The 20089-nt window shown below is 46.1% G+C and overlaps 1 protein-coding gene across 1 annotated transcript in view; it reads left to right on the forward strand.

The window, feature by feature from the left end:
- The first annotated feature begins 2183 nt into the window (after nt 1–2183).
- ift88 (intraflagellar transport 88 homolog) overlaps nt 2184–20089 on the forward strand; it is a 188848-nt gene continuing 170942 nt past the window's right edge. Inside the window, exons 1-4 of the mRNA XM_072476831.1 lie at nt 2184–2290; nt 12376–12468; nt 17785–17847; nt 18546–18602. Of these exons, the coding sequence (XP_072332932.1) occupies nt 12385–12468; nt 17785–17847; nt 18546–18602 (204 nt within the window). The 5' untranslated portion in view covers nt 2184–2290; nt 12376–12384. The remainder of the gene's footprint in view (nt 2291–12375; nt 12469–17784; nt 17848–18545; nt 18603–20089) is intronic.

Below are 20089 nucleotides of genomic sequence, written 5' to 3' on the forward strand. Positions count from 1 at the left end.
TCTGCATTGACTCTCACAAACGTCTACAGATGTGCCATAGAGAGCATCCTATCCAGCTGCATCACAGCTTGGTATGGTAACTGGTAGGCCCAAGATCGCAAGAAACTGCAGAGTGTGGTGAGAGAAGGGGAGGGCAGAAGAGAGGAAGGAGGGAGGGGATAGGACAGAAGGGAGGGAGAGAAGAGATAGGATCAGATGGGTTCAGGAAGGGAATGAGTGGAGAGGCCAATAAAGGTAAAAGTAAACTGCACTGTGATGTTCTATTTGTCTTGCAAAGACTACCTTTGTAAGTGTACACGTGACAGGAGAACCACTATACTATAATTGAACTGCTTGCTCTGGGGCGCCTCATGCTTGATCCAATTAGCTCTCTCCATGTGTGAGCATAAACAGCAAGTGTAGGAAGCATAGGCACCATTGGTAGGGCTCATTTGTTCAATCCCTATACAGTCCAACATTCTGACTTGTGGCTTGTTTGGGATGGAGGCATTAACCTGATATTTTGCCAGCACAAACTACAAGATGTTAATGGAGGAGGTATGCTGGTCAGAATTATTGTCACCAGAGAAAAATATTTCTTCAATAAAAGTTTGTGAACAGGGCTGTTATTTAACATAAGAAGTAACTCAATGGCTGGTGCAGAAGCTGTGGGAAAATTTGAGTTCTCTACCATAATTTCTCTGGATAGACTGATAGAGCTTTGTGCTTCATTGCTGCTTCCCGGAAAGCTTATGATAACTTTTTATTTACTACATCAACTTTTTAATGGTTAAGAAACATTTCCTTTCTTCCCATAACATGGGCTAAATTTAGTATGGCCACATCTGGGATAATAATAATTGCTTATTGTCACAAGACTTCAATGAAGTTACTGTGAAAAGCCCCTAATGTTTGGGAGTTATTTTGAACCATTTACCATTATATTTATTTTTTCAGTCCTCCCAATGGGAAGCATTTCTGCTACTGCAAGGTCTACATTTCAAATCCATTACTACACATGGTGCTGTAGATGGGTCATTCCAAAATCTGGGATTACTGGACAGAGTATTTAACAGACAATGGAACACCTTGAGGATTACTTATCTTATAGTGAAATCTAAAAGTAAAGTCGCCATTGTCCCAAATGACCATATGAGCGGCATGGTGGCACAGCTACATCACAACTCCAGGAACCTGATTCAATTCGGGACTTGGGTGACTGTCTTTTTTAAAATTTAGAGTACACAATTATTTTTTTTTTCAAATTAAGGGGCAATTTAGAGAGACCAATCCACCTAACCTGCACATCTTTGGGTTGTGGGGGTGATACCCACGTAGACATGGGGAGAATGTGTAAATTCCACACAGACAATGACCCGGGGCCGGGATCGAACCCGGGTCCTCAGCGCCGTAGGCAGCAGTGCTAACCACCATTGGGTGACTGTGTGGAGTTTGCACTTCTTCCCTGTGTCTGCATGGATTTCCTCTGGGTGCTCTGGTTTCCTTCTATAGTCCAAAGATGTGCAAGTTAGGTGGATCGGCCATGCTAAATTGCCTCTTACTGTCCAAAACGTTAGTTGGTATTACTGGGATAGGGTGGAGGCATGGGCTTAAGTAGGGTGCTCTTTCCAAGGGCCAGTGGCAGACTCGATGGGCACTGTCGGTTCGATGAGAGTGAGCTGAGTGGTGGTGATTTAACCTGAGGATCAGGATCCACCACCCCTCAGGCAAGGTTGAGAAGGCAGGGTCCTTCATGAATAACCTTCGCCTATACGGGGATTGAAGCCCCGCTGTTGGCCTTGCTCTGCCACACGAACGAGCTGCCCAGCTGAGCTAACCCCCCCAATGTGAAAGTCACGCCATAACAGAAAGCATTTGATCAAAATGTCGCCACTCTCATTCTTCACTATGTTACCAGGGACATGTCGGCATGGGATTTGGTTATGGTAAACAGATGCACGGTACATTGTGACACTGTGGTATATGAGATTGAGGTTTCTCTGGGATTTGAGTACGGATGTAAATTGCTGAGCAGCGGCGGGCCAGCACTCCATTTACTCCCCGTCGCTCAGCAACGGAACGCTTGCCAGCATCAGCCCGGCCAGCAGCCAATCACACATGTCCTTTCATCCATGTGACTCGGCCGGCTCTCCAGCGGCTCCAATCAGCTCGCTCCTTTCATTGGCCTGCTGACCAAGCGCCGCTGTGCATTGTGGGAAAGAAGCCCCCCTCCCGATTGTGTTGTGCCGTTGCGGCCGTTTGGCGGAATTTGAACTTTTGTTTCTGCCGGCGAGCGCGATTGATTTGAAAGGTAATTTACTATCATTCATTCCCGATTGCTTCAGGTTTTCAGGCGAAAGACTGGTATGGCACGGATCGGTGAGATTATCTAATTGCAGGGGCTTCCCGACCTTTTTGGTTCTGAGGATCCCCCCCCCCAGTATTTAGTTGTCCAGTTCAACATGTGCATTTATTATTCTATTTGTTATGATATTTATTGCTGGCGCTCAGCTACAATTCTGTCAAGACGTGGATCATAGAATCCCTACAATGCAGAAGGGAGCTGTTCGGCCCATCGAGTTTGCGTCTGAACCTCTGAAAGAGCATCCCACCTCGGCCCACTGCCCCGCCCTATCCCTGTAACCCCAGAACCCCACCTAACCTGCGCGTCTTTGGACTGTGGGAGAAAATCGGTGCACCCGGAGGAAACTCGGGCAGCACGGTAGCATTGTGGATAGCACAATTGGTTCACAGCTCCAGGGTCCCAGGTTCGATTCCGGCTTGGGTCACTGTCTGTGCGGAGTCTGCACATTCTCCCCGTGTGTGCGTGTGTTTCCTCCGGGTGCTCCGGTTTCCTCCCACAGTCCAAAGATGTGCAGGTTAGGTGGATTGGCCATGATAAATTGCCTTTAGTGTCCAAAATTGCCCTTAGTGTTGGGTGGGGTTACTGGGTTATGGGGATAGGGTGGAGGTGTTGACCTTGGGTAGAGTGCTCTTTCCAAGAGCCAGTGCAGACTCGATGGGCCGAATGGCCTCCTTCTGCACTGTAAATTCTATGATAATCTATGAAACCCGCACAGACTTGGGGAGAAAGTGCAAACTCCACCCAAAGCCGGAACTGAACCCAAGTCCCAGCGCTGTGAGGCAGCAATGCTAATGGGGGGCGGGGGTGGGGGGATGCAGCACTTACTGGTTAGCACTGCCTAATGTGGAAGTATCTTAACAGGTACAGCTAGTGCATTTAAAGTTCCTTGTACATGATTATGCTGAAGTTAGTATATGTTGTCCAGGTCAGCAGATTTTCCCTGAGGACGGAGATATTAATAGGTAGAAAGAGGTTCTTTGAGCAGATAGGTGCTTGATGGCTGACATGGACAAGAAACAGCCGAAGGGCCTCTCTGTGCTGTAATACTCTTGAGTCTTTTCTCCTTAGGCAGTCCCTCGTGATTGAGCTTTGACAAAGAGTCATTGGACTCGAAACATTAGCTCTTTTCTCTCCCTACAGATGCTGCCATACCTGCTGAGATTTTCCACCATTTTCTCTTCCCCTCGTGATTGAGGATGGCTTGCTTCCACTCTGGTTCAAAGGATTCTGAGATGGCTGATAATTCCAATGCACGATCTGCAGACTCTGTTACGTGCAGGACAGGTGGTGTTCATGAATAATCTATAGAATGCCTGCAGTTCAGAAGGAGACCCATTCGGCCCATTGAGTATGCCCCAACCCACCGAAAGAACACTCTACCTAGGCCCACTCCCTGCCCTATTCCTGTAACCCCATGCATTGATCATCGCCAAAACACCGAACCTGGAGCACCTGGAGGAAACCCATGCAGACAGAAGAAAAACGTGCAAACGCCACACAGTCACCAAGGCCAAATTGAACTCAGGTCCCTGGCCCTGTGAGGCAGTAGGGCAAACTACTGTGACACCATGACTGCAATAGTGCTTTAAAGGTTGGGCAAATGAGGTATTGGAGGTTTGTGTGCTCTTTCCAGTGCCTTAGCCTCTGCATGTTTCTGTCAATGTGTCTGTGTTTGGTGCCCTCCTGAATGAACCTTCTCAAATTTGGTCGATCACAAACTGGGCTGTCTCATCAGCCAATGGGCAGCCTCAGGGCTGCCTTGAAAACATCCTTAAAGCATTCCTGCTGTCCTCCTGGGAGACTCCTGCCTTGACCAAGTTCCGAGTAGAAGACCATTTAGCAAGACCCTAAAGAAGTAATCTCCAGATTAATCAAAATGGCATGTGTTATTAAGTCTCAAAAGACGAGGGTAGAGCCAATAAATGCATAGTTTGAGAGATTGTGCGGGGAAGGGTAGGATGATTAGATTCTTGGACGTTGGGACCAATTCTGGAAGGCAGGGTTCTGTATTGGTTGGTCAGTTTGCACTGAAACAGCTGGGATCAATGGGCACGATAGAACTCAGTGACGCAACAAGGTTGTTACGTCTTTTGAAAGGCCTCTCACGAGATTTGTGATGCCCGGAGCGCTTCGCGATCTGGATTTCGCACTCGCTGGGCGAGATCCAGATATACATATTAAAATGTTAATTTAAATATGTTGCCGCCCAATTCTCCCGAGGCCCAGGAGCGAATGCGTGTGCCTGGGAGACCTCGCCATGATGCTATTAGCACTGGTCCACACAAATGTGAACCAGGCGTAATGATACCCAGTGGGGGGCATCTACTGGAGATGCCACTGGAGATCTCTGGTTGGTGAGGGGCAAGGTGGTATCCTGACTCACCCTCTGGCATCTGGGCTCTTTGGCAGTGCCAGGTGGGCACCTTGGCACTAACACCCTGATAATGCCAATGTGTCTGCGTGGCACTGCCAGGCTGTCTGGCAGTGCCAAGGTGGCACTGCCAAGGGCAAGGGCTTGAGGGGAGCCATGCCCATGAAATTGGGGATAAGGGGGTATATGAAGGATGTGATGGGGAAGGATGGGTATGGGGGCCTCATAAAGGTTGGAGGGGGGTGAAGTATGGGGGGGCCATGAAAGTGGGGGGTGAGTAGGCCTGAAAAGTAGCCCCTCAGAGACCCATGACGGGGTATCCTCATTGGGGGGGGGGTGCAGTGGTGGGTGGGGTAATGTCCATATGTGCGGGGGGTGTCATTGCCCATACATGGTAGGCTCTCAAGCTCATTTAGCCATCAGGAGCACCGTTTCAAAATAGCAGCCTGATCTCTGAGGAGTTGGTCTCGCCGGCTACCTCAGCTCCCCATTGCTGAAAAACTTTCTATGTGTGGACTAGACCTGTGAGAAACTCCAAGGTGCAAAGCAATGACTAAGTGTAGGTAAATAACGGTGTGGATCTCACCCAAAAAGCAAGCGAGAAACATCCAGCCAAACCGGTCCAAAATGACACTTAGAAATTATTTGGTTAAATCGCGCCCAATATCTTTGCAGAATGGTTTGCTGCTGCTATGGGATAGGATTTAAGTTAACCTGCCAAGGGATGGGAACAGGTATGTAGCATTAGAAAGGGGAAACAAGTTGCACAAAGGATTGGGAGAGACAGCACTAGAGTAAGAAACAGATGGGGTTAGACTGAAAGGAAATACAATAAGGTCTAAATTAAGTTCATTGCATGCATGTAAATGCATGAGGCTTGGTAAATAAAGTTGGTGAGCTACAGGGGCAGATAGCTGCATGGAGATATGATGTGATGATAATGGAGATCTGGATTCCAAATATTCTTGGTTACTGGTTTCAGGAATGATAGGGATGGAAAGAAATGAGGAAGGATGGCACTATTCACTAAGAAGAATGTTATAGTGCAGGAGAGAGACAATGTCATGGAGGGTCAAGGACAGACCTATTTAATTAAACAGTTAAGAATCAATAGAGATACTATTACACTGCTGGATGTATTCTATAGATCACCAATTAGTTTGAAAGATGTAGAGGAGAAAATCTGCATGGAAATTACAGAGAGAAGCAAAAACTATGGAGTAGTGATAATGGAGGACTTGTTCTATCCCGATCCATGTTAAGATAATTATAGTTTAAAAAACAGAAAGAGAAAAAGTCGCTGAAGTTTGTAAAAGAGGGTGTAGTTGAGATACTGGATGGGCAGAGGAAGTAAATGTTGCCAAGTCCAGATATAACTCATCCAAGGCTTTTAGAAACAGCAATCCTGGACAAAATTAACAATCACTTAAACAAGTGTTGACTGATTAAAGAAAGCTAACATGAAATTGCTAAAGGCAGATCACATGTGACTAATTTAATTGAGTTTTTTTGATGAGGTCACAGAGAGGGTTGATGAGGGTAATATAGTTGATGTGATATACATGGACTTACAAAAGGCATTTGATAAAGTGCCACACAATAGGCTTGGCAGCAAAGTTGAAGTCTAGGGAATAAAAGTGAAAGTGGCAGTAAGGATGCAAAGTTAGTTGAGTAACAAAACAAAAAGTATCAGTAGCCAGTTGTTTCTGGACTGGAGGACGGTAAACAGTTGGTTCCTCGCGGTAGTTACCAGGACCAGAGCTTTTCTTGATCTACATTGACCTAGATTTGGGCATACAGGATACAATTTCAAAAATACCCTGCAGACTAGCTATCAGTCCTATCTCACTTGCTTTAACTTGCCAAAGCAAAAATAAACTAATCAGAATCATGGGAAGAATGGCACTACTTTTTTAAAAATAAATTTAGAGTACCCAATTCATTTTTTCCAATTAAGGGGCAGTTTAGCGTGGCCAATCCACCTAGCTTGCACATCTTTGGGATGTGGGGGCGAAACCCACACAAACACTGGGAGAATGTGCAAACTCCACACGGACAGTGACCCAGAGCCGGGATCGAACCTGGGACCTCGATGCTGTGAGGCAGCAGGGCTAACCCACTGCTCCACCGTGCTGTCCTGAATGGCACTACTTTTGATAAGACACATGAGGTGATGTCTGGCTCCAAGCTGGGGAACTTTAGTTTCATGGAGGTAGGCAGTAAAGTTGAGTTAAGGCCACAATCAGATCATCCATGCTCCTATTGACTGCAGAGCAGGCTAGAGGGCTAAATGGCCTACGCTTGCTCCTATGATCTCATGTCCCATGCTCAGCTGGCTCTTCTTTGTTTTCAGCCCCAGAAGTTTTGGAAATCTGACCTCTCAGTTGTATGTTGTAACAAATCTTGTTTATGAACCACATTGTTATTCTTTATGCTTATGACAACTCGTGCTGTGCACTGGGGTGCTGGTCTGATTGACCTCCCACAAGGGTGAGGATGAGGATTCTGGCTTGTTCTCTTGTATGGTATTGGCTTTGGCATTGCACAGCAGTGACTTGAATTTTGGACTAGCCCATGGACTACTTGAGAACCCTTTCAGACTACTACTGGTCTGCAGACTACACTTTGAGAACCACTGTCATAGGGCACATAAACATGGAAGTTATGATAATGCTATGACCTAAACTGGTGTATTGTATGCAATTCTAGACACTGCATTTTGGAAGGATGTGAAGGTTTTTGGGACACTGTAGAAAAGTTTGAGAAGTAGGTTGGAGAAGCTACAGAAAGGAATAAAACCGATGCACCACCTGGCATTTGACTTAGACACCAGAACCAACAATGGTCCACACAAGCCGGCAAAGTCCTCCTGGTTAACATTTAGGGCATGTGCCAAATTGAGAGAGCTGTCCCACAGACCAGTCGAGCAACAGTCTGACACAGTGATACTCACGGAACAATATCTTACAGCCAATGTCCCAGACGTTACCATGACCATCCCTGGGCTTGTCCTGTCCTACGCCCAACCTTTTGTTGCTTCATCAATGGCCTTTGTGCCATGTTAAAGTCAGACGTGGAGATATTCACGGATGACTGCACACTGTTCAGTACCGTTCAGAACTCCTGAGATACGGAAGTTGTGTGCAGCAAGACCTGGACAACATTCAGGCTTGGGCTGATATGTGGTAAATAAACTTTTGCACCCTTGCTCTTCATCACATTTTGCTGGCAGCACCTCAAAAACAATCTGTTTTCTAACATACCATTAGCAACACTGCAGAAGGCATGCTAATTTTTTTGTTATGATCCCAGCTGAAGTTATTACAGGTCAGTTTGGTCCCAGAGTGGGCTCAATAGATCCTAACTTTTGTTTAGAGATGTGGGTGAACAGAGTCACAGGACCGCTGATGAACTTGCAACAAAAGAATAACACATTTATTAAACAAGAAAAGATTAAATACAGTACTCCAAATTTTCAGAAATGGGAGGAGAAGGGGATTAAGACTCTAAAAGATTTGTTTCTTAGGGGTCGGTTTGCAGGACTGAAGGAGCTGGAAGCGAAGTATGGGCTGGAGCGGGGGGAAGTGTTTAGATACATGCAGGTTTGAGATTTTGCCAGAAAGGAGATACAGAACTTCCCGGTGGAACCGGCCTCCACATTGCTGGAGGAGGTGCTGACGACAGGGGGACTGGAGAAGGGGGTAGTGTCAGCGGTTTACGGAGCTATTTTGGAAGAGGAGAAGGCACCACTGGAAGGGATCAAAGCAAAGTGGGAGGAAGAGTTGGGAGAGATTATGGAGGAGGGGTTCTGGTGTGAGGTGCTCCGGAGAGTGAATACCTCCACCTTGTGCGCGAGGTTGGGGCTGATACAGCTGAAGGTGGTATACAGAGCATGCCTCATGAGGGCGAGGATGAGCCGATTCTTTGAAGGAGTAGAAGATGTGTGTGAGCGTCGCGGGGGAGCACCCGCTAATCACGTTCATATGTTTTGGTCCTGTCCAAAGCTAGAGGATTACTGGAAGGAGGTTTTTAGGGTAATTTCCAAGGTGGTGCACGTGAAACTGGACCCAGGTCCCTGGGAGGCCATATTCGGGGTGTCCGACCAGCCAGGGTTGGAAACGGGTGCGGAGGCAGATATTGTAGCCTTTGCCTCGTAAATTGCCCGAAGGCGGATCCTGTTGGGATGGAGAGCAGCTTCTCCACACTGTGCCCTGGCGTGGCGGGGGGACCTGTTGGAATTCGTGACTCTTGAGAAGGTTACGTTTGAACTGAGGGGAAGGATGGAGGGGTTCTACAATTCATGGGCATTATTCATTATGCACTTTCAAGAACTGGATAACATCGAACATTAGTTGGGGGGGATGGGTTGGGGGAGGGGGGCTGTGTGTATTAAGGGTGACTATGGGTTATTCCTGATTCCTTTTTGTCATTTGCTTATGTAAACATGCGGACTAATGTTTGGGGTTTGGCGGGAGGATGGGATCATTGTTATTGATATGGGGATTGACATATTTGTTACTGATTATTGTTTATTGTTGTTGGGTGTAAATGTGGGAGAAAATGTGAAAAAGGAGGAGAATAAAAAATATTTTAAAAAATAAAAATACAGTACTCCTTCACCCCAGGCTATACCTTTACATATATATATAGATTTATAAGGGTAACGTGTACTCTAATGTTCTGAGTAAGTACACAGTCCATGTAAACCATTAGGCCAAACGTGGTCGAACACACCGCACTCTGAAACCAACTGTCAGTTGGCACCGAATACAACTTCTGTGAATTTCTCATCAAATTAAACCCATCACCTGGTGCACAGATGCTTGTCATACTAGTCAACTGATCTCATTGGAACTCTGACTTTCACACAAGTGTTTACAAACTCTGTTCTCAAAGAACACGCTTGGAATCTTCTTCAAAACAATACTTTCTCTCAGATTCTTTCACCGAGGATCCACATCCAGGATTTCAGCCTCTCCTTTCAATATTCCTCTGCCCTGGAACATCACGTACATTCAAACATCCAGACAATCTCTCAGGTACTTTGCCACGCCAATAGAACACCACAGCTTCATAGTCTGTATTAACGTGTATTCAATCCTAGGACCACCTCGGGTGTCTGGTTCTTGCTAGCCGATGTCTCCAGGCCTGCACCTTGCAGCTCTGTATTCAATTAGGAGCCTCTCTCTCTGCTCCTAACTTCACTGAACAGAACCCTCTTCCAAATTTCTGTTCTTTGTTCCTTTAACTTCCTGGAACACTCATTCACTGATTTCTAACTTCTTTAGCTTCTTGGATTTGCTTTCTGTCCCTCTGTATTGTCCTGTCTGTACTGGCAGTTTCTGTGGAAAGCTTCTTGCTTTTGGATTAACCTTGTTCCAACAGAACTCAAATGCTTCTGCTTTTTGATGTGAGCCTCTGGTTGCTGAGCAACAGCTTAGTTTATTCAAAGCCTGTAATTGTTTATAACGTCATAAAATCTCAGTTACAATGCAGGCAAAGTCGAAAATGAAACTAAACTATAAACTTGTTGGCATCTTTGCTTAACATAAAATTAAACTGACGTTTTAACCTTTCCTTGGCACCCAAATGCAAATTAAGCGTACCTTGTTCCTAACACACACAATACCCATATAATTTACTTAAACTATACCTATTTCCTGACAATATACATATAAAAAAAGGTAAATTTTGGCACTGCTTCCACAAACTGCTGCCATATTTAAAAGGTTGTATATTTTAATAGAAGGTTAGGATTTATAGGAAGAGTACGATTGCAAACTGTTATTTATTTTCGTTTATACAATAAATTACCTTGACCTTGTGTATACTGTAACCCTTGAAGCTGAATGACATCGATATTAAGTTGAAGATTTGAACTTAAATTGAAGTAAGTTATGCTGTTTTCCATTGAGCAGTATTAATGGTTTTGTGATGGCATAAATTAAGTACAACAAAATATTAATTGCATAGAACACTATATCTTTATTGAGCTTTGTATCCTTTAGGGTGAGCCTGGAATTAAATAAGTCCTTTTGGTTTATAGAAGCGGGGTGGCACGGTGCAGCAGTGGTTAGCACTTCTGCCTCACAGCGCTGAGGGTCCATTTTTGATCCCGGCCCCGATTCACTGTCCGTGTGGAGTTTGCAAATTCTTCCCGTGTCTGCGCGTGGGTCTCACCCCCACAACCCAAAGATGTGCAGAGTAGGTGGATTGGCCACGCCAAATTGCCCCTTAATTAGAAAAAAAATAATTGGGTACTCTAAATTTATTTTTTCTTAAATCGTTTATAGAAGCAAAATACTGTGGATACTGGAGATCTGAAATAAAAACAAAGTGCTAGAAAAACTCAGGTCTGGCAACATCTGTGGAGAAAAAAATAGAGTTAATGTTTTGAGTCCGATATGACTCCTCTTCAGAACACCTTTTTAATTTATGTAGGATGACTTAATAGGTAATTGCATAAAATAACGTAAGAAATAGAATGAGGTCTAGCCTATTCAGTCCTATAAGCCTGTTCCACCATTCAATAAGATCATGACTGATCATCTACTTTAACTTCACCTTCTTGTCCTATGTAAGAAGTCTTACAACCCCAGGTTTGTTTGGGGTCACTAGCTTTCGGAGCGTAGTTCCTTCATCAGCTGCGTTCCGAAAGCTAGTGACTCCAAACAAACCTGTTGGACTTTAACCTGGTGTTGTAAGACTTCTTACTGTGCCCACTCCAGTCCAACATCGGCATCTCCACATCATGGCTTCTTGTCCTATGGTAATAATCGCTTAATTTCTTTAGCACTCAAATATCAGCTGATCTCTGTCTTGAATGTACTCAATAACTGAACATTCTCAGCTCTCTGGGATCGAGAATTCTAAAGATTTCATTCTCAGCTCTCTGGGATCGAGAATTCTAAAGTTTTTATGACTGTTTGAGTCAAAAAATTTCTCCTCATCTCGATCCTAAATGGCCAGCGCCTTCTGAGGCTGTAATCGCTAGTTCTAGGACGCCCCACACTCAGCGAAAGCATCTACCCTTCAAACCCTTTAAGAATTTTGTATTTCAATTAGATCATCCCTCTTCTAAATTCTCGGAAATGTAACCTGTTCTCCTTAATCTCTCCTCATAGGACAATCCTCTCAACCCGGGGGTCAAGGAGATCAAACCTGTACCTGAGGCGTGGCTTCACAATGCCCTATATAATTATAGTTTGATCTCTTTACTCTTATACTCCAGACCTTGTAACAAAAGCTAATGTACCATTTGTCTTTTTAATTGCTTGTTCTACCTGCATATTAACTTTATGATTCATATACAATGACGTATAAATCCCACTGCTAATATTTCCTAGTCTACCATAATTGAAGAAATATTCTGCTTTACTATTTTTCCTATCTAAGTGGAAAACCTCACATTTTTCCACGTTATAATCCATCTCTGCCATGTTCTTGGACATTCATCCATGCATAAAAACCTAAAGAAAACACCATAATCTGTTATTTATACAGTTTGCAATGCAAAAGGTTCTAAGCTGCATGAGACTAGCCCATAATCAGAAGTAAGATGAACATGTCTATAAATTTCACTAAAAGACTTGGTTTGCAGGAGTGAAATCCAATGTGGCATAATGTTAAATTTTAACTTAAAGTTATTTTGCCTGAACAGGACACAATAATGGATCATGTGCATTTGACAGCGCTAGATGAAGAGGATCTGTACTCGGGATATAATGACTACAACCCAACTTATGATACAGAGGTATGGGTTACTTGAGCATGGGTGTTTTAAATAGTTATTTTAACAACATAAATTTATATTTTATTTGTATTAGATCTGTGTGGGATAAACCTGTGCTTTGATGTACCATAGAATTTACAGTGCAGAAGGAGGCCATTCGGCCCATCGAGTCTGCACCAGCTCTTGGAAAGAGCACCCTACCCAAGGTTAACACCTCCACCCTATCCCCATAACCCAGTAACCCCACCCAACACTAAGGGCAATTTTGGACACTAAGGGCAATTTATCATGGCCAATCCACCTAACCTGCACATCTTTGGACTGTGGGAGGAAACCGGAGCACCCGGAGGAAACCCACGCACACACGGGGAGGATGTGCAGACTCCGCACAGACAGTGACCCAAGCCGGAATCGAACCTGGGACCCTGGAGCTGTGAAGCAATTGTGCTATCCACAATGCTACCGTGCTGCCCGTGTGTTGTAGGTAAATGTCTGACACTGTGATTGAAGTACATTTTCTATAATACTGCTCCATACTGTAAAATTAGTTCAACGGCAATGTAAATATCATCAAAATTTAGCTTAATATTTTTAAACATTTAAAAAAAAAATAAAAAAAATTTTAATTCTCCTTTTTCACGTTTTCTCCCACATTTACACCCATCAACAATAAACAATAATCAACAAGATATGTCAATCCCCATAATAACAACGATCCCATCCGCCCACCAACCCCCAAACCTCAACCCGCCTCAACAAATGACAAAAAGGAATCAGGGATTACCCGTAGTCACCCTTAATCTACACGGCTCTCCACCCACCCACCCCCCCCCCAACCAACGCCATCCAGCCTCTAAGAGAGTACCGTACATGATACCCCAAAGTTGTACCCCCCCCCCCCCCCCCCAAGTCTCCAGCTCCTCCCGTCCAATGCCTCTTGTAAAACTCCTCCCAACCTCAGTTCCCTCCCCCAACCTCGGTTCCCTCCCCCCAGCTTTCCACCCCGGCTAGACCACTCGGACCCCGTTCTGTCAGACTCTGATGGCCGCAGCCCCTCCCCCCACCTCACTCCCATTCACTGGCCGGCTTAAACCGGCCAGCGTGGAGGCCCCCGCCCGGGTCCCTTTCCCCCTTGCCCAGCCCTAGGAAAGCCCAAAGATCCCCTTTTAGCACACAAACCCCGCATATCCACCTACACCCCAAAGAGCCCTCCTTTCGAGTGAAAGTCCCGTCCCTTCCCTTGTCCAAATATATGCAACATTGGCTCCTTTAGCCTCTACACCCGCGCGCAGTGATTTAAAAAAAAAACATTTTAAGATCACATAGAAACTATTTATTTTGTATTCATAATTCCCCTTTTAATTAGTATCAGATAAGCATTATTTGTAAATAATTGGTTGACAAGCCAAAGAATGTTCAAATATGATGGATCATTTGCCATACTTTCCAAAACATTTACTGTAATCATTCTTGTCATCAGTAATCAAGCAGATTCATATGATAATTTGCATTTGGAATTATTTCCTAAAAAAGACCTGCTTAAAATATAATACAGAAACGCACAAACATTGAATGCACAATTAAAAGTTGTGTAAGGACTTCCGGTTGCGGCTATGCGGAGCTAAGTCGCACATTCGGCGGCTCACGCAAAAATGGACTTTTGGGCTCTTTTCAGGGCCCCCAACGGCACTTTTTCGACGTTTCCCGGTGTGGGAAGGAGATTATAACAATTCCCCGATAGTGTATGGCTTCTACTAGGAGCGGGGCGACTAAAAAAGTGGTGCTGGACCCGAAGAAGGTGCGAGGGAAGAAGAACAAAATGGCGGCGGGCGGAGACCAGGCTGAGTGGGCACAGGAGCAGCAGGAGGGTATCCAGCGCTGCTTCAGAGAGATTAAAGCGGACCTGCTAGAGCCGATGAAGGCTTCTCTTGATAAGCTGCTGGAGACACAGACGGCCCAGGGGGTGGCGATCCGAGAGGCTCGACAAAAGATCTCCGACAACGAGGACGAGATCTTAGGCCTGGCGGTAAAGGTGGAGGCGCACGAGGCGCTCCACAAGAAATGTCAGGAGTGGTTCGAGGAGATGGAGAATCGGTCGAGGCGGAAGAATCTGTGGATTCTGGGCCTCACGGAGGGGCTGGAGGGGCCGGACGTGGGGGCCTATGTGGTCACCATGTTGAACTCGCTGATGGGAGCGGGGTCCTTCCAGAGGCCCCTGGAGCTGGAAGGGGCCCATAGAGTGCTGGCGAGGAGGCCCAAGGCTAATGAGCCTCCGCGGGCGGTGCTGGTGCGGTTTCATCGGTTCGCTGATCGGGAGTGTGTGCTCAGGTGGGCCAAGAAGGAGAGAAGCAGCAGGTGGGAGAACGCAGAGGTTCAAATATACCAGGACTGGAGTGCGGAGGTGGCGAAGAGGAGGGCCGGGTACAATCAAGCGAAGGTGGTGCTGCACAGGAAGGGGGTGAAGTTTGGCATGTTGCAGCCGGTGTGACTGTGGGTCACCTACAAGGACCGGCACCATTATTTTGAGTCTCCGGAGGAGGCGTGCGTCTTTGTTCAGGCCGAGAAGTTGGACACAGATTGAGGGTCGGGGTGGGCGTTTGGGGACTGCGGTTGATATGTAATTTTTGAGGGGGGGGCCTTTGCTCTTGGTTTCTTTTTCTTTGTGTTTTTCTCTTTCTGGTCGGTGAGGGTGGTTAGGGCGGGTTGGGCACTGTACTGGTTGGGTTGGTCGGGGGGGCTCTTGGAGGGGGGTAAGCAAACGGAACAGCGGTGGATGGCTGGCGGTGAGATGGGGCCCCGCGGGGGAGGGGGAGGCCCGAGTCGGGGGTGAGGGGACTGGGCCTGTAAAAGGAGCTGCATCAGAGGTGACGGGGCCGGGTAGGTGGAAAGCGTGGGCTCTTTCCCGCGCTGAAGATTGGAGGGGGCGGGGCTGGGGTGGGGAAGCGAGGGTTGTTTCCCGCGCTTAGGATGGAAGGGGGAGGGGGAGAGCCTGTGGATGGGGAACGGAAGAGGAGGGTGTGTCACACAATGGGTGGAGTCGAAGGAGAGGCGGGAGTGGCCGGGGTTGTGAAGGTGGCAGACCAGGTAAGATTGAGGAAAGGGTTAGTAGGTCAGGTGTTTCATTCGGGGCTGGATGCCAAAAATCGAGGGTTGGCGATCTTAGTGGGAAAGAAGGTGTCATTCGCAGCGTCGAGCATTGTGGCAGACAATGGCGGTAGGTACGTAATGGTAAGTGGTAAGTTGCAGGGAGAGAGAGGGTGGTACTGGTCAATGTGTATGCCCCGAACTGGGACGATGCGGGTTTTATGTGGCGTATGTTGGGTCGGATCCCGGACTTGGAAGTGGGGGGCCTGATAATGGGGGGAGACTTTAACACGGTGCTGGACCCGGCACTGGATCGCTCCAGGTGTAGAACGGGTAGGAAGCCGGCGGCGGCTAGAGTGCTGAGGGGGTTTATGGACCAGATGGGAGGGGTGGACCCCTGGAGATTTGCAAGGCCGGGGGGGTGCCTTGCCCCTGACGATGCCCCGGGCACTGATCTCCTTGATCCTGAAGCGGGGCAAGGATCCCCTGCAGTGTGGGTCTTACAGACCGATTTTATTGCTAAATGTAGATGCAAAGGTGCTGGTGAAGGTCTTAGCCTTGAGGATTGTGTGCCGCAGATCATCCACGAAGACCAGACAGGGTTCATGAAGGGGAGGCAGTTGAACGCAAATGTGCGGAGGCTTTTGAACGTTATCATGATGCCGGCGAGGGAGGGGGAGGCGGAGATAGTGGTGGGGATGGACGCTGAGAAAGCCTTCGATAGGGTAGAGTGGGGGTACCTGCGGGAAGTGCTTGGTTTGGGGAGGGGTTTGTCAGGTGGGTTAGGCTGTTGTATGTAGGTCCCGATGGCAAGTGTGGCCACAAACAGGAGGAGGTCTGAGTACTTTTGGTTGCACCGAGGGATGAGGCAGGGGTGTCCCCTGTCCCCCTGCTCTTCGCACTGGCGATTGAACCCCTGGCTATGGCACTGAGGGAGTCAAGGAACTGGAGGGGGTTGGTGCGGGGTGGGGAGGAGCAGAGGGTGTCGCTTTATGCAGACGACTTGTTGCTATATGTGGCGGACCCGGTGGGGGGAATTCCGGAGGTAATGAAGATCCTTAGGGAATTCAGGGATTTTTCGGGGTACAAGCTCAACATGGGAAAGAGCGAGCTGTTCGTGGTTCACCCAGGGGACCAGGAGAGCGGGATTGGCGAGCTCCCACTAAAAAGGGCGGAGAGGAGCTTCAGGTATTTAGGGGTCCAGGTGGCCAGGAGCTGGGGGGGCCCTGCATAGGCTTAATTTCACAAGGCTGGTGGAGCAAATGGAGGAGGAGATCTCAGAATGAAGATCTCAGAAACTTACCAGGTGATGCAGGAGGAGGAGGCGGCCTCGGTGGTGGAGATGAAAGGTAAGTGGGAGGAGGAGATTGAGGAAGGGACGTGGGCAGATCCCTAGGGAGGGTGAACTCTTCCTCTTCGTGTGCGAGGCTCAGCCTCATACAGTTTGAGGTACTGCACAGGGCACACATGACCGGGACAAGGATGAGCCGGGTCTTTGGGGGAGAGGACAGGTGTGTTAGATGCTCAGGGAGCCCAGCAAATCACACCCATATGTTCTGGGCGTGCCCAGCGCTGGAGGAATGTTGGAAGGGCGTGGCGAGGAAGGTGTCGAGGGTGGTAGGATCCAGAGTCAAACCGGGCTGGGGGCTCGCAATATTTGGGGTGGCAGAGGAGCCGGGAGTGCAGGAGGCGAAAGAGGCCAGTATTCTGGCCTTTGCGTCCCTGGTAGCCCGGCGAAGGATTCTTCCTCAGTGGAAGGATGAGAGGCCCCCAAGCGTGGAATCCTGGATCAGCGATATGGCAGGGTTCATTAAGTTGGAAAGGGTGAAATTCGCCTTGAGAGGGTCGGTACAAGGGTTCTTTAGGCGGTGGCAACCGTTCTTAGACTTCCTGGCAGAACGGTAGGCATTGGTCAATGGCAGCAGCAACTCGGGGTGGGGGGTTTACTTTATTTTTGGTTTTGTTAGTTACACTGGAGGGTCTGAGGGGGGTATATACCTGTTGTGTTAAGTCGGGGTGTTAATGTTAATTTATTATTTATGTACAGGGGGAGGGGGGTATGGAGGGTTGTTTTTCTAGACTGTGTTTTATACTTAACCCTGTTGGGTTCCTTTTTCATTTTGTTACTGATATTTTATGAAAACCTTAATAAAAATTATTTAAAAAAAATAAAAGTTGTGTAAGAAATAACTGGGTATGACTGCCACATGTTTAAATAATACATGTCATATAACTTTTTTTTGTTGCATGTAGGAACTAGAGAATGATGCAGCCTTTCAACAGGCTCTGAGAACTAGCCATGGAAGAAGACCACCAGTAAGTATAGTTGCACTGAAACAGAGGCAGTCAAATTTTTTGACAAAATGCAAACTCCTGCCAACCTCAACTTCAATTCTCTGGCTCAGCTTAACTGTGTCCAAGGGGCTTCTAAGTTTCTGCTGGTGAAACATTGTATGAATTTAGATTAGGGCTGTAGGAAGGAGATAACTAGCTTCTAAGCTTCTGCTGGTGAAACATTGTATGAACTTAGATTAGGGCTGTAGGAACAGCTTGCCTTTTTCCACACCTTTCAATACTTTGTTGCCATACTTCAGCATCTCCTCACTTGGCAATACATGTATTCAGGCACTCAAGTAGTGCAGTTTAAACAACCTGCGTTCCATGACTGTGTGACACCAATGTGATACAGCATACTACATCAGTATGTCACCATAACTTCATTCAGTGTTGTGTTTGGACTATATATTTATTGGTAAATGAGCCATTTAAAACAAAGCCATGGCACATCTCTTTATAAAGGCATCTAAAGGTAACTGGTATTAGTAATTTATACAGATAGATAATATACAAATGCAAGTATTCATTTCTCTTATACTGTTGAATCAGCTCAGTACTTGACATATCTGCATTGTTCAGACATGGGTCAGTGCTAATCAGCATTAGACAAATATTACCAATGTAAAGCATCTTTGAAGCTTAACGTTACCGAATGTGTTTTAACAATTATTTTGTAGATGACTGCAAAAATACCAAGTACTGCAGCAGGTGTACGTCCCTTTGGGAATATGGGGGTATGTACAACACATTAAGCAATACTATGGAATAGTTTACACTCACTGAAAATAATTTGATTAATGCTCCACCTGCTATTGTTTCAAAATTACTGCGAGTTATATACATTGTGTAAAGTCTATTTTATATACAATGTGCACAATATATTTGCAAGACCTCCTTAAACTTCATTGACTCCTTCCTATAAATCCACAACCACTCCCTCAGTGCCCTACATGACGCACTGTCTCATATAAGAGGAACTGTGAGTAACTTACTGCCAAGTGTTTACTAATGCTACATAACCAGCTCTTCAAAGGTATGTAAGAGTAGGTTGAAGTGGCGTGTCCACCAATTTTCATTCCCTGATGGCCTGTATTTGACAACTTGACATGAACGAATATTTGAATTAGGGCTTCAATATGTGAGTAATCACTGATCTTAATCATTAGTGATAACAATCTCATTCAGACAGGACATAGCAATAATAGATTTAGGAGATGGAAAAAACATAATAATAATAATCTTTATTATTGTCACAAGTTGGCTTACAGTGACACTGCAGTGAGGTTACTGTGAAAATCCCCAAGTCGCCACACTCCGGTGCCTGTTCGGGTACACGGAGGGAGAATTCAGAATGTCCAATTCACCTAACAAGCCCGTCTTTCGGGACATGTGGGAGGAACCGGAGCACCCGGAGGAAGCCCACGCAGACACGGGAAGAACGTGGAGACTAAACCCACGCAGACATGGGGAGAACATGCAGATTCCGCACAGATATAGTGCGGAGTTGTGATTACATTTGCCAGTTATGCCCTGTGTTTCAACTGTGTTTCTTTCTGTAATTATGAGTAAAAAGTAATGTTACATTCCCCAGTGATACTTCTTGCCTTAATGTGCACACAAAGCTTTGCACACAATTTTTTGCACATATACACTTGGATTTATTTTTTCATATCTGATGCCAGAGGTGATAATTTTCTGTCTCTTTCTCTTGTTTTCTTTTTCCACTTGTTTTTTTCATAACTCCCATCTGCCTCACTCTAACCTCTCTTCCTCTTTTCCTTCTCTCCCTTCCTTACTTTCCTCTGTTCCCACCTCTCTCTTCCACCACCACACGACTTCACTTTCTGAAGTTAATAGAACACAAAAAAGGCTATTACAGCTGTGTAATCAGAGTTCTGTATTTCCCCTCTATTTTATTTGGAGAATATGAGTTCGAAATTTATCCTTCAGCTTTTCTCATCATTTTCCCCAAATTATTGACTGAAATTTCTGGAAGCTTATAGAAATATATTCCTCACCAAACTTCATTAAGTGGAACTGATGCATTCTTAGAAACTGCGTACATTGCATGTGCTGATACTGCACAATTAAAATTTAGTGTAGCTATCACAATATCAAGGACAAAGCCAAGCTTTTGAAAGTGTCTGATTCCTTCAGGAAAATATTTGAATGAAGGCATTAAAAAACAAAAGACACTGCAGCATGAGGATAACCACTGTGT

Source organism: Scyliorhinus torazame, chromosome 15, assembly GCF_047496885.1.
Source record: "Scyliorhinus torazame isolate Kashiwa2021f chromosome 15, sScyTor2.1, whole genome shotgun sequence".
NCBI classification, from domain to species: domain Eukaryota; kingdom Metazoa; phylum Chordata; class Chondrichthyes; order Carcharhiniformes; family Scyliorhinidae; genus Scyliorhinus; species Scyliorhinus torazame.